Below are 14,543 nucleotides of genomic sequence, written 5' to 3'. Positions count from 1 at the left end.
CACTTCTTGTCTTGCTCTGCGATGGGTCCAACATTCGCCTGCCAACTGTGCGTCACGTCACTTAGGCTAGCTCCGAGTCTGGACACCGGCGGCAGAGCGCAGGCCGCGTCGCATCGCAACTCACTCTGTCACCCGCCCTCTTTCCTCTGCGCTGACACCTGTTGCACCCAGAGGGTGATCTACTGACCTCTCGTCGATGCATCTCTCGTTCTTTCCTACCCTCGGCTCATCCACATCTCTTGCTCTCCCGCCGCGCACCGACGGCCGCCTTATCTTTCAGGCCAAATTCCTTTCGCGTGAGGAGTATGATCAGGCGCAGCGAGATGGCATACGCATCGAACTCTGGGCCAATCTTCCTAGCGAGGGCTCAGGAAGCGAGGCATGGGGTTCATGGCTTTTTCAGAAGATCGACCCTGGGGCGCCGTCCATTATTGGATCGACCGTTGACAGTACAGTTCTCTTGTCTGACTCAGACGAGGCTACGCCGTTAGCCCAGGAGCACGTCCTATATCTACAAGTGCCGGTTCGCTTGCAGAGTTCTACATGCTCTACGTTCTCGTTCACGTACAGACTGGTGTACCCGTCTGGATCCATCCACTGGTTGGGCGAGTTCGGGCATAACGGACACCTCTCCATTGAACCGAGACATTCTGCTGTAAGTCTAGTTGATGGTTGGGGAGAATGGGAGAACGGAACGTGCACATTCAAAAACGTGTCTTCGCCGCTCGCACTGGTGGGGAGACTGAACATGGAATATGGGTGGTCAATCTGGGCGGTGGAACAAGAAAGGTATATCAACGTTTCTGCTCAAGTCCATCGATTGACATCTAACTGCTCGTGCATGCATGTTAGCTGGCCCATATTTTGCCCTACTATTCGCGAGATACCTTCGGCTTCCTGTGTGGTTCTTTCGCCTCTGTCTCGGCTCTACGAAGTTATTGCTCCACAGCCCCTCATCCTTAGCGCGAGCCCTGGCACTTCCATCCACATCACATCTACCGGAGATATATTACACACTTCAGGTGACGCAAGCGGGTATGTGGTGCTGCGCTCTTTCAATGCGTTGTTCGACGATGCATTCCTGAACGACACCAACCATTCCCATACTGGTGGTTCGCACATCCTGTCAGATCACCGTGCTCAGTCTACGTACGCAATCATAGCGTCTCGTGTTCCACGCGACGCGATGCCCGTGTGTTTGACCATGATACCGTTGCTGGCATCCGGTCTACCTCTGCAGGCACCGGAGTTGCCTGTGAGTATGTCCAACCTGTCCGTCATCTTACCCCAGCCCCACACCCCTCTAGTAGTGTTTAATCCTTCAGCAAGGAAGGGCCTATTCATTTCGTCTGCTCATAAAGATCACATCACTTTCCGTGTCGGCAAAACCGGTGCTCAAGTGATCTTTATGCCTTCATCCACTATCGAGGTGACTTCCAGTGCAGGGAAAAGGACGTGGAATCTGTCCCTTCTCAGTCCTCACACAAATGCATCTGTGCGAACACCGTTAGTTGTCGAAGAAGAGGCGCAGCTTTTACCTACACCTCCACCATCCCCTCCACCGATGAATGCGGTGCCGGCGACATCAACCACGCCTGCACACTCTCAACATCTGCCGCAGGATGCTCCTTCCTCTGTCTCGCCGACCGAGACTTTAAACTCACCAGATGATGTACCTGCATCGTCTCCTTTGGCCAGCTGGCCAGATGCACCTCATTTTGCCAACACTAGTACCTCCACTTCATATACGACCAATCTCGCATTGGTGCGATCGCGATCAGCATCTCCCTTGCCGCGCTCATTCTTGTACACATTCTTGACAATGCTCACGTGGTTCACGCGTGCATTCCTCAATGGGCTGGCATCCTTTTGGCTCATGGCTGATCTTCGTGGTGTCACTGAGGCTTCGGAAGAGCGGGACATTGATAACAGGGCCGACGTTGAGCAGGACGACGATGGTGTGGACGAGGAGGTTGGAACGCTTGTCGAGAGCAGGGCGGCATCTGGGACTGGTGGTACATCTAGCGTTGTGGCAAAGACACCGTCCCTTGAAGCAGCTGGTGATACTAATGCAGGCACTGGTCGACAATCGCAGCTCAGCGACAACGAGGAGACTGGTTTCGCCGCGACGCTCGCCATGCTCGACGTACCGGTTCCGCAGACCGCGACACCTTCGCTCATTTCCATGTTTCCTCAAGATGTCATGAGGTCAGACACCCCCCGAGTTCCTGCCGTCGACACCCCCACGTTCTCCGCAGATATTCGCAGCGCGTGCCCAGTCATCTCCCTACTGGTCCGCGCACCTCCAAGTGCATCTCCCGCTGACGTCAGTGTCACCCTGGATGAGAAGCCTCTGTCGAAAGCGCGCGTGACTGAGCTTGAAGAAGAGTCGACATACTATTTGGAGTTTGATGCGCCAACTGGCTTGCGAGGTGGGCACTTGGAAGTGACGGTGGTATAAACAGCTAGCATCTTTTCCCAATTAGCTGTCTGTAGCGAAGGTTTGATCTGTACCAACGGACCATTTAGAGTTGTCGCTCATCTGCGAAATGTCTTCACCTTTGTTCTATAAGCACTGTATGCTGGTGTACCTTCACGTGTAACACTTGTAACATCTGCTGTCGTCAATGCACGCGGAACGCATTGACAAGAGTGAAATGTGAGTCTCTGGTGCTCCAAGACAACACTACAGTGGTGGATGGTAGGGCCACAATGCTGGTCAAACTGTATCCGTGATGAGCATGTTAACGGTCCCTTCCACCAAGCCGACCCTGGCCACGGCCTCGTCTCCTTCTGTCACTACCATGCTCCGCCTGACCTCCAGTAAAAACGATCCCTCTTTCTACGACCGCTGGACTCGGAACATATTCGTCTTCAGGTATTTCTGTTGTAAGATCGACGTAGTCTTCATCTTCGAGGTCGCTAGAGGACCACTCGACCGCTGGATTCAGGGCACCACCAGCTTGTACTAGTCCAAAGTTCAAGGAATACACTCTGCTTTGAGAACGACTACGGAGCGGAAGGCCTGACGGTAAACCTCGCCGAATTTCCATTGCGTGTCTAGATGCGCTAGCCTTCCATCTCCTGCAAATTCACGAGTACACGAGTTAGCTGAAGCCAAACAACAGAAGGATCAGGACTGGCTCCTTGCGCTGCATCCATTCGACATGCTTGGACCCGCCAGGTCGCCACTCAGCATTTCCGCTGGCAGCAAGGGCATTGACGTGTTTCTCGACTGTGTTGTCCATCGCAAAATTGGGTATCATGGGTGCACTCTGGACTAACTGGGCACGACAGATGGCACAGGTTGGAAACCGTCTCTGAAAGCACAATGAGATGGACAACCTTGAGTAAAACTGAGAATGAAAGCTTACATTCTTAGATATCCAACCCCATCCACACTCCCCACAGAAAGTGTGACCACATGGATTTCCCAAATGTGCAGCGGTTCTGTAAAGGATGAACTCATCACTAAGTGTATTGCAAGAAACGTAGGGGCTCGTACAAGATGTCGCAGCAACTGAAAGCGGGAAATGAAGTCAATGACTGAACAGGAATACGGCCGATGTGGCGACGACATACATTGGGCAAGTCAATTCATCTTCATACTCGGCCAAAACACGTTGGACACTGCCATGAAGGTCAATGTTCTTCCCCTTCTCTCCCCTACTCTTCTTTCGTGGAGATGTGGTTTCAGAAGAGAAGCTTTTAGTCCGACTTCGCTTGGAAGAATTCTTCAAATCCTTTGACGTCTCTGCACGGATGTCTACAACTACGCAAAATGTCTTCATGATAGCATATATCAGGAAAATCCAAGAATAGACGAACATATCGGTTCATGGACCAGAGGGGGAGGTGAAAGCGTGGCGTGAATAAGTGAACCGGGAGCGGCAACTTCTCAAAGGGACTGTTGTTAAGCACGAGGACATCAGAGAGATAATGAGATACATGTACCAGTGTTATCTGGCAATGTGTCTGCCCCAGTAGATGCTTCAGCAATAAAAAACCTTGGTCTCAGAGCCTGAAGACAAGGTTTTATAACGGTAGAAACCTCACATAAATTAGGAGCCTGTGCAGCACCTCCGCAGAGACGGGACTCCAAGGCATCTAGCTCCTCCAAGAACGCAGCATCCAGTTCGTCGAATGAATACTGTGTCGACGAACGCGAGCTGTCAGGACGGGGTGGCGGTGTTGATATGCGGCTGGGTTCACCATCTTGACGCTGTGGCAGAGTAGGTCCGTCCTGAGCATCGTGAACAGCGTCTGAAGTAGTCGTTACACCCAAAGCAGGTACGGTCGCCCAGTCAACTCCTGTGAATGGATCTGGAAAATCGTCGAACTGGTCGTCTTCGGAGTGAGCGGGATGTATCTGTGAGTTAGTACTAAGCTCAGGTATTGAATCAAAGTCGATTCCTTCGAAATCATCAGGGAGTGCATCGAATTCGTCCTCGGTTTGTGTAGGAGACATTGTTGGAGGTGACCGTCGTTGTACAAGTGGCACCGCGTCACGGTCGGGGGACGCGCCTGTCACGTGAGTAAAGCAGCAACCACACACGAGGTCGATTATACGCCTCCGTACCGTATCTATGGCGGCCATTATTGGACAAAAATGAAAACTTTGGGTTTGCATCGGCATTCACCGTGCATCATCGAGATTCACGCTCATTCATCGCCATTCATTGGCGTTCATAGGTGCACATAACTCTGCATCATATATCACGCACATCAGCAAAAGTGGAAGAAGTTTGTAACGGTATATACTCCCTTATATAGTACAGAACAACCGTATCCTTCCGAATTTCTCGCCGGGTCTTATAAGATGACCATGGGAGTTCGCAAGGGCTGTAAGTGGGCATAAGTCTCCGACCTCCTGATGAGTGTTCGCAAGTCTCATCAACCTCATGTACAGTCGGAAATGATTGTAAGGGTGCATCAGGTCTTATAACATGACCATGAAGGTTCGGAAGAGCCATCAACATTACTATGCACAGAAGCCTTTATCATGTTCAGTAATCATGGTCGGCATGCCGCAGCAGGCTCCGGAATTTGATGCTTCTTCACTCTGGGGACATCGCGAGCAACCACGACAGTTTAGGAACAAAATAAAAGGAAATAATATATTGTGACAAAGTCCGCGACACCGCTATTTAAGAACCGAATGCCAATCTACTGTGTGGTGGCCGTTTGTTCAAGTGCGGCCTCAGCCGCTCGGGCTCGCTTGGCGGCACACTGATTCTTGAGACGATCAGTAGCAGATGGGGCTCTCCGCAGGTTCTCCGGAAGAGGTTGAGCAGCCTGAGTTCCAAAGAGTTGCCTGTACACAGATGTGAATTAGTATGATGCCAACAAATGCGGTGAGACGTCAAGACACACTCATCAAAGAATGCTAGAATCTCAGCACCCTCCCCGTCCTTGAAGATCTCGACAATATTCCAGAAGAATTTCTTGTAATCAAAATCGCGGTCGGTATCCGTCCAATCTTGAACGTCAGATATTGCAAAACGGACCTAGATGATGAGTCTCAGAACATTGGAAGACCATCTTAGTAGCACAGACGTACCTGAACAGCGACATATGCGACGGCACGCGGTGTGATCTTCTTCATGCCAATAATCTTCGCATTGCTTGACCTACCCTTAGTCCAGCCAGGTCCTTGCAGTGCGGATGATGGGCCAGTGAAAAGGTGCTTGGCAGACTAATAATTCATGACGGCTTCAGTGTACGCTCTGGATGAAGGTGTGAAACACTCATTCTGACCATGAGATGTCCTCGTAACAGACCAGCCTCTTCATCCTCTGGGTTGTACACATGGCCGTCTGGATACACGAAACGCGGCCACTGGTCTGCGGTGACTCGAATGCGTCCAGCCTTAATGTCCGCATAGGTCCTGGGAGTGAGATAGACTACCAGCAGGAATGTTGCAGTCGGGAGGGGGCACGTACGTATCATTCTCAGAGAGTTCTATGGACGTAAGGAGCGCCGCAGTGACAGAGTGGTTCCATCCTCGCAGGACCTTGAGAGGGTACTTGGGAGGGATCGGAGGTACCAGAGAAAGAGTGACATCGAGCAGCAAAAAGCCAGGTACTGCCTCTTTATAGCCACTAGTATCGTCAGAGCGGACATCGTCAACCCCTCGCATTATCTGGTGGAGAACATTGTGATATTAGCAGCGATGTCCGAGTGTGCATGATACGTAGCCGTGCCAAGAGGCTCCAGCGCTCGCTTGAGCGTCAGCCCTCTGGCGCCTATTTGACGATGAACTTCAACAACATACCTGTGCGCAGATCCCGCGATGCAAGGACCGTTCTTTGGCAGCTGAAACCATCTCTGATTTAAAGTTCGGAATCATATTGCAGAGTATGTTCCAGCTCTCAGTCATTCGTTGTGACCTGTGATGGCATGAACCAAATGACTCAGTGGAGGCAGGTAACGCCAGCGGCCAGTACTTACTCTGTTGTTTCCTCACGCTCATCACCTGAATCAGCCGCCTCTACCAGTAACCCATGCTCGACGATATGGAAGATCTTGGTGAAAGGCTCGACAAGTCGTGCAGCGGCGCGCCCGTAATCACTGTAATCCTTAGTCTTAGTCGTGCCATTTTCATCCTCGTCGTCGTCTTTGTTTCCGCACCTAAAGGGGTTATTCAAGTGAGTTAAACTGCCACAGGATCACAAGTATGTATTCCATTTTGTGGTCACCTTTTGCGCTTTTTAGTTCGGCCATTGACTGTCTGCGCCACGTACACTTCTAGGAGTTTTTGAATGGTTGGGTCTAGATTTGCTAAGACCAAACCCGGATTGTCTTCGCTGGCTTGATTGGCAGCAGAACTAGAGCTTCCCAGTGGATTTATGTCTGTCATGTGTACGCGCAAGGATGACGGTCGCCAATGCCCCCCAGTATTCAATAATGCCCTCCTTTTATCCTGTGAGTTTATTTCAGCTTGATCCTACTTGTCGAGCCTAGGCAAGTCACTGCGGGTCTTCGTATCATAGTTACTAATTCTGTGCTGATGCGCCCAGGTTCAATGGTTCCGGCGCACCATCTTCCACGGCATCAATTGCAAGCCTGATGCGGCACCATACCGATACTCGCCGAGGCGGTGCTGGTTTAGATTCTGTCTTGGAGAGAGACAACAATCTTCTAGGGAGACTCTTCTCCGTGCCGCCGTACACTTGGTGGATGAACTATGCTTTGTTTGCCTCACTGGCGACACAGTGTACTCTGGGCAGCAATTATATTATCGCTTATCTTTGCTATAATGCATTTTCAATGTCTGCCCACATGCGGGCGTTCGTTCGACTCCCAACACGGCCTCTCCATTCATCAAGCATCCTGCAAAGAGCTCAATGAGCGGGATTCTACTCTGAATAACCTTGCAGAGAAGTTAGCAGCTAAGGCAGCGCGCAAGCGTCGTCGTATAGACGACAACGCAGCGATGGCTACTGCCCCTCCTGATGCTGCGGGCCCTGGGTTCATGGTGAGGTGTCGATCTTCATTGCGACAGCAGTGTACTTATTCCATTCTATATGCTAGCCTGACGGTCATGAACCTCTTGATGTTGAGATGGCCGATGTGGGAGGAGTAGGACCATCGCCGGCTGCAGAGGTGTCTATACCTATGCCGGATCAATACCAAGGACCTGAAGTTGGCCTTGACGTACCTACAGGGCGAGGCTTGCGCAAGAAACAGCCAACATGGAAGGTCTTGGAGCACCTGCCAGAACCGTCCACACCATTTCCAGATCCCGTTGAGGTGCCTGAGCCTGGAGATGAGTATGTGCGCTCTCCGGAGGCAAATGACAGTGCCGAGACATCGATTATTCTTCGTGTCGTGAGGACCGCGAAAAATATCTTTGGATTGTTTCGCGAATACCAAAAACTACCAAGTCATAACCCTGATGACACGACATCACTGAGCGATATGGCCTACGTTCAGCCATCCAATTCTGACACTGCTCATTCTCGCCATGCCCTCGCGGTTCCCTCCAATCCCATCGCTGCTATGGCATCATCTTCCTTTGCACCATTTGCCAACATGTCTATCTTCAGACTCATGAATTGGATGTGGAGTGGCTCGCACATCAAGTCAATTGATGAGCTTGATAAGCTCGTCAACGGAGTGATTCTGGCACCGGACTTTCACAAGGAGGATCTACAAGGTTTTGATGTGAAGCGAGAGACTGCAAAGCTGGACAAGGCTGCACAGAGCACGGAGACTGTGGCACAGGATGGTTGGAATGAAGCGGAGGTAGAGATTGAGGTGCCCGATGGCAAGAAGCACCAGTCTGAATCTGATGGCTCCATACCATGTTTCAAGGTGCCCGGTCTACACCATCGTTCACTCATCAAAGTCATCAAAGCCACTCGGACTGATCCGGCTGCCGTGGACTTCCACACTACTCCATTCAAGCAGTTTTGGCAGCAGGCATCTGGGTCAACTGAGAGGGTGTACGATGAGCTATACTCCACTGATGCCTTCATCGACGCTCATGAGGATCTACTGCAAAAGCCTCAGGAGCCGGGGTGCACTCTCGAGCGATCGATAAGTGCCTTGATGTTTTGGTCAGACTCCACACACCTGGCCAGCTTTGGAAATGCATCCTTGTGGCCGCTCTATCTATTTTTCGGGAATCAGTCAAAGTACATTTGCTGCAAACCCCGTGCTGCCGCTTGTCACCATATTGCCTACATACCGAAACTGCCTGACACATTCTACGACTTCTACTACTCGTTGACAGGCAATGGTCCTTCCGCAGACATCCTTACTCACTGTCGACGGGAACTCATGCATGCTGTATGGCGTCTTCTTCTTGATGAAGACTTCATGCATGCGTACGAACATGGCATCGTTATTCAATGTGCAGATGGTGTGACACGACGTATATATCCCCGGATATTTACATACTCAGCCGATTACCCAGAGAAGTAGGTGGTACTTACTCAGTCAGTCAAGCTTGAAACTCACTCTCATTGGCAGGGTCCTCCTTGCGACTGTTAGGAACCTGGGGAAATGTCCGTGTCCCCGCTGCAAGGTCCCTAAGGATTGAATCCTAGAACTAGGCATGAAACGTGATGACGCACGACGGGTAAAGGAGGAACGCATCAATGATTCCTCCTTCCGAAACAAGATCAGTATTGCACGCAAAGCAGTCTATGAGCTTGGGAAAACCATCAAAAGCACTGTTGTTGAAGCACTACTCGCTGCGTATTCTTTTGTCCCTACATCCAATGCATTCTCGGAGAAGCTGTCACCACTTGGATTCAATCTTTTTGGCATGCTCGTTGTTGATCTCATGCACGAGTTTGAATTGGGTGTGTGGAAGGCCGTTTTCACACACCTTATACGCATCTTGGTTGCTGTGGGTGGTGATGCTGTGGCAAAGTTCAATTACCGTTATCGTGAAGTGCCGACCTTTGGGCGCTCAACGATACGTCGGTTTTCGCAAAATGTGTCAGCACTGAAAAAATTGGCTGCTCGAGACTATGAGGACTTCCTACAGTGTGCTCTACCGGTTTTCGAAGGGCTTCTTCCGGAGCCATATAACAAGGAGATTCTCGACCTCCTCTTCACCCTTGCAGAATGGCACGCAGGTGCCAAATTACGCTTGCATACGGAAACCATCCTCAAGATCCTCAGGGAGGTTACCACAGAGCTTGGTGCTCGACTGCGAAAGTTTGTCAAGAATACCTGTCCACAGTTCGACACCAAAGAGCTACCTCGCAAAGAGGCTGCTCGTGGACGGCGGCGCCAGACCAAGAAGACCACGGCAAGCATGGCGGGAACAGGAGGTGCTAAGCGAAAGATGCTCAATCTAGGCACTTACAAGTGCCATGCTCTTGGTGACTATCCTCGGCAAATTGAGATCTATGGCACTACAGACTCATATTCCACTCAACCGGTGCGTAGCTTCGATGTAATTTATATCTTGGCGCTCACCATGCATTTTTGCCAGGGTGAACTCGAACATCGCCGAGTAAAACGGTATTATGCTCGTACTAACAAGAACAATGCAACCCGACAGATCACCCTGTTGCAGCGGCGCGAACAAATTATGCAAACGAGGACCTTGAATTTCACTGTTCAGAAGCCTCTAGGAAGACGCCTACGTCGCTCCGCTGTTAGTTCAGGTCAACCCGAAGTACTCCCATATACTCCTCCAGAAGCTCACCATCACATATCTCATTCACGCAACTTTCCTGTAAAGCTATCTGTCTGGCTTGGCGACAATCTGGATGATCCGCTCATGAAAGATTTTCTCCCAAAGTTGCAGGATCACCTTCTCGGACGGCTTTTCAGTCCTGGCCTCGCTGCGGATGGCCATCAATTTGCTCAAGAGGACCGCAATCGCCTTCTCATCCAGAACCACCGCATTTTTGCTCACCAAGTGCTTCGCATCAACTACACTTCGTATGATGTTCGGCGCTGTCAAGACTCAATCAATCCACGCAACCATGCCGATATTATGACACTTGCTCCCGAACATGGACACTCAGATGACACCCATCCATTTGCCTATGGACGAGTGTTAGGCATTTTTCATGCGGATATTGTCCACAACATTCCAGGCTCTGGACCTGTCTTACAATGCCTAGAGTTTCTTTGGGTTCACTGGTTTCGTAGGGACCGGCATTGGAAAGCGGGGTTTGGACGCAAACGTCTGCATCGTGTAGAGTTTGTGCCGACTGCTGAACCAAACGCTTCCGGCTTTTTGGATCCGGATGAGGTGATACGTGGGGTGCACCTTATTCCTGCTTTCGCACATGGGTATGCTGCGACTCAACTCGACGATTCAACGGAATCTTCGGACTGGAAGTACTACTATGTTAACTGGTGTGTTGACAATCTCTCCTTCTGTTCAACTGTGGGACTCGACTGACAAAGAAATGCAGTTTTGTTGACCGTGATATGTACATATGCCATCTGGGCGACGGCGTGGGACATTATATCGTGAACATGACAGAGGCCCGCGAAGATGGAACAGAAGAGCGACAGGCTACCGAGGATGATGGCGAACATGAAGAGGCTCGTGAGGATGGAGAGGAAGAGAAGGAAGACAGTGAAGGGGAGGATGAGGATGAGAACGCGAACAAGGACAGTGAGGACGAGGATGGCGAGGATGGCGAGGACGGTGAGGATGATGATGGTGAGGACGGTGAGGATGACGATGGCGAGGACGGTGAGGATGACGATGGCGAGGACGGTGAGGATGACGATGGCGAGGACGGTAAGGATCTTGACGAGGAGGATGATGGCGAGGGTCTTCCTGATGAGGCCGAAGAAGGCTATGGTGAATTGTAGAATTAGTATATGAAAATTCGTGAATGTAGTTTTGACAACAAGAAACTACCACTGCATCCAGGCTGGCGAAGGTGCACGCGCGCGCCAGTGCCTGTGTTGGTCGAGCACGCATTCCAATCTGCCCGCTGCTACATTACATTGGCTTATAGATGCCTTTCCAGGGTGCTGTTACATTACAAGGCTGCTTGTATTTTGCAAGGCTGGGTATGCCTTACGAAAGTACGAGCATGCTTGGGTACAGACTTATACGGGCTTCCAAGCCCTTGCCATACTCACATCGGAGTTGCCACGAGTTCTATACCATATCAGGGAATACCAGATTCTTACGGTTTTGCTGATGCATGCATTGCTGCTCACAGTTGTGCATTGTGCATGCATGCACAGGTACTATCAGTGACCCGGATATGCCATATGACCCAGAAGTGCCATATTTTTTTCTGTGGTTTGATCCTCCTGTCTGATTCCCTCGAAATTATAGACAGAGAGTCATACATACCCTAATTTAATACTGTAAAAGTTTGGGAAGCAAAGATGGCACACTTGGATCCCAAGAAATTTGGGATTGCAAGACTGTATTTGGCTGGTGCCACACCTCGGCATCTCTCCAAGGTGTCCAATACAGCTATAAAAAATCTGAAAAATTGGTGTATAGTACTCTGTATACTATAGAAACATTATCTGAGATGCCGCAGACAATCAAGCAAGACGTCGTGCTGCGGGACCAGAAGTGCCATATTATGGCACATCCGGGTCATCAATAGTATGCATTCCTGGTCCCCATCAAGAAGCATAGAGTAATCAGGATGCACCTTGGTAGACGTGCCAATTGGCATGTTCACCATGTGCATCCTCATTCACATTGAGCACTATTGGGAAAGCAGAGCGCCCATAATTCTGGAGCTCCAGAATTATGGGAGCGCCCAGGCAGACAAGCCGAGAGTATGATTACAAAGAAAGATAAAAAAAGAAATTTGATTATATAAAGTGGAGCGTGAACTGTATATAAACAGAAATCTATTTTAGGATGCATAATCATGCGACCCGACACATCTTATTACCTTCCTAATTGAACTAAGCACAATTTCTAACATGCACTGTAGGCACTGTAGGCATCAAATGCATGGTGCTGCATCCATAGTGTGCCAGAGAAGAGAGTACAGAGACTCTTTTGATTTCTACCACCACTGTTGAGTCTAACATGCCGACTGCTGCTGATGGAGTTGAGCTACCAAAGTGCATCTGGAAAAAGAACAATACCTATGTAGTGCTATGTAGCTCGCGTAGGACCAAGAGGCCTGTAGCAATGTCCCAAATTATGTAGGACTCTATAGAACAGGGTTTTCTACTGTAGACCTTGCGAGGGCTGTAGTTTCCGAGGACTGTAGGAGCTGTAGGCTCGCGTAGGAGCTGTAGGTCTGTAGGATCGGCTAGGAATCCCTTTTACAGTTAGCACGATTCGTAGATAGGCACGTATGCGCACGCCCATTGGCTCTCAGGCCGCCGCCAGCAACTTCATTTCAGGATATCGCCAGGTTTGAAAAATACGATATGGACAATCAATTACATTGAAAAAGTGGTGTGACATTACAACGACAGTGAGACATGGTGGTCCTTTTGTCGGCACGGTCGCCGTAGTTTTACATACTCTAATACCCTCAACTCGCGGCCTCCAGCTGCTCTACAAAACCCCTCACTCCACCTCCATCACGATGAAGTCAACTATCAACAGCGGTAAGTTCTTCCAGAAGTTGCATGGTTGCCAGATCCTCAACGGCACCGGTGTTGGATCCAAGAGCTTTCACTGAGTATGCCTCCTAGTCTGTAGTATAGTGTTTCTTGTACACCAAGGTTAGCAATGGGGAGTGGAAAAAGAGACGAAGAAAGAGGAGATGCTTAAGTGACAGAGTAGTGAACGGCGGCGGGTTATACATTAGTCTTCAAGCTTGTTTAGGGCCGGAAGGTAAGGACTGAGTCGAGCTTTTGAGCACGACACAGACTGTGGGGGTAGTGTCGGTGGCCGGGAATCCATCAGCAAAAGTGCACAATTGTTACAATGAATTCCGACGGTTGTAGTATTCGCCCGCATGTGATAACAGGTTAGAATGTCATCGTAAGCCGTTAGAATAATGGGGCTGCGTTGCAACCTCTGTAATCCCTTCAAATCCGTTGTGATGCTCGGTAACGTAGATGACTGATTGCAATGCCATTACAATGCACTATAAACCTATGTAAGGCAGTTGTAATAGCTTGTAAGGTTGAGCGAATTTCCGTCAGATTACAAGAACATAGTGATTAATAGTGATTATATTGAAGGCAGAGACTCAAGACATATTCGACAAGGGAGCACAGAACAACGTCCACGGAACGACTACACTAGCCTGTTGAAAGTCATTTACCTGCCCGCGGACTCCAGCTCGTCCATACCATTTCTTCGACTCCGAGATCCTTTGCATATCCCGCGTTATCCTCGTTCCGATATTCACTGCCCATTTTATGTTCTGTGGCCGCATAATACCGGCAGGAATATGAATAGAGCCTTGAGCAAACCAGCCCCTTCACGCGGTCTTGGGTCAAACTTGTGTACGTAGCAAAGTAGTCAAAGTCAAAGGCACACGGTGACGGCCCAGTCGGCTTGCGAAGCGACTCTTCCCAATTTGGAAGCTACACAACAGTGATAACGTAGTACATTTCTCTCCTCCCGGTCATATAAGAGGCGGTCGGTCTCTTCTGGTGTCCTTCGCTGCTTTGATTCCTCCTTGTATGTCGACGCATTCTTGGCGGCACAGCCGCTTTTCTGATGACAACAATGACAACGACGCCGCAGAACCGTGCCTCGCCAACGTTAACACCGTGTCCACCGAGTTCTGTGCCCTTCTCATTCTACATATGTGCCCTTCCTCCAGGACGTGCCCTAAGAGCTTCTCGTCCATTTAAAGTGACACACTTGTGCCCTTCCACTGCTCACACACCTATCTGTACGACTGCAGTATGTGTTCTGTCTTGTCTTTGCTGTCATGAATTGGGAATAGGATCATGGTACATGCCGTATCGTGATGGATGGAGCTAGTGCTCTTGATGCATACACCCCACCAGATCGAGCCTGAGCAGGTGCATGTACTATTGAGATCCCTTGAACTGCCTAGGCTTCACACTTTGCGACCGTCCACAGTGCATATACCGAGTCAAGATTTGGACACCGGCCATACTGGCAACAGTGGGCTCGCGATGCCCAGCCAGTGAGTAAT

General features: G+C 50.1%; 4 protein-coding genes across 4 annotated transcripts; 2 read left to right on the top strand and 2 right to left on the bottom strand.

Moving 5' to 3' along the window:
- Positions 1-196: 196 nt before the first annotated feature.
- On the top strand, positions 197-1,310 carry SCP_0109820 (hypothetical protein; the record flags this gene model as incomplete). The annotated part of the gene is made up of 3 exons (XM_027753212.1): positions 197-789; positions 853-1,255; positions 1,308-1,310. 3 exons carry the CDS (start codon positions 197-199, stop codon positions 1,308-1,310), a joined length of 999 nt encoding a protein of 332 aa, XP_027609013.1.
- Positions 1,311-2,744: 1,434 nt separating this feature from the next.
- On the bottom strand, positions 2,745-4,468 carry SCP_0109810 (hypothetical protein; the record flags this gene model as incomplete). The annotated part of the gene is made up of 8 exons (XM_027753211.1): positions 2,745-3,084; positions 3,145-3,320; positions 3,375-3,450; positions 3,506-3,520; positions 3,583-3,772; positions 3,829-3,894; positions 3,955-3,990; positions 4,057-4,468. The coding sequence occupies 8 exons, from the start codon at positions 4,466-4,468 to the stop codon at positions 2,745-2,747; spliced, it is 1,311 nt and encodes a 436-aa protein (XP_027609012.1).
- Positions 4,469-5,166: 698 nt separating this feature from the next.
- On the bottom strand, positions 5,167-6,139 carry SCP_0109800 (hypothetical protein; the record flags this gene model as incomplete). Its single annotated transcript, XM_027753210.1, has 5 exons — positions 5,167-5,314; positions 5,374-5,507; positions 5,561-5,695; positions 5,758-5,887; positions 5,943-6,139. 5 exons carry the CDS (start codon positions 6,137-6,139, stop codon positions 5,167-5,169), a joined length of 744 nt encoding a protein of 247 aa, XP_027609011.1.
- A 1,119-nt stretch (positions 6,140-7,258) lies between these two features.
- SCP_0109790 (hypothetical protein) lies at positions 7,259-11,298 on the top strand (the record flags this gene model as incomplete). Its single annotated transcript, XM_027753209.1, has 6 exons — positions 7,259-7,477; positions 7,534-8,924; positions 8,977-9,011; positions 9,060-9,898; positions 9,953-10,830; positions 10,890-11,298. 6 exons carry the CDS (start codon positions 7,259-7,261, stop codon positions 11,296-11,298), a joined length of 3,771 nt encoding a protein of 1,256 aa, XP_027609010.1.
- Positions 11,299-14,543: the final 3,245 nt, after the last annotated feature.

This window comes from Sparassis crispa, assembly GCF_003851025.1.
Source record: "Sparassis crispa DNA, contig_000000F, whole genome shotgun sequence".
NCBI classification, from domain to species: domain Eukaryota; kingdom Fungi; phylum Basidiomycota; class Agaricomycetes; order Polyporales; family Sparassidaceae; genus Sparassis; species Sparassis crispa.
Note: the sequence above shows the minus strand (reverse complement) of the source record. Positions and strands in the feature narration are given on the sequence as shown.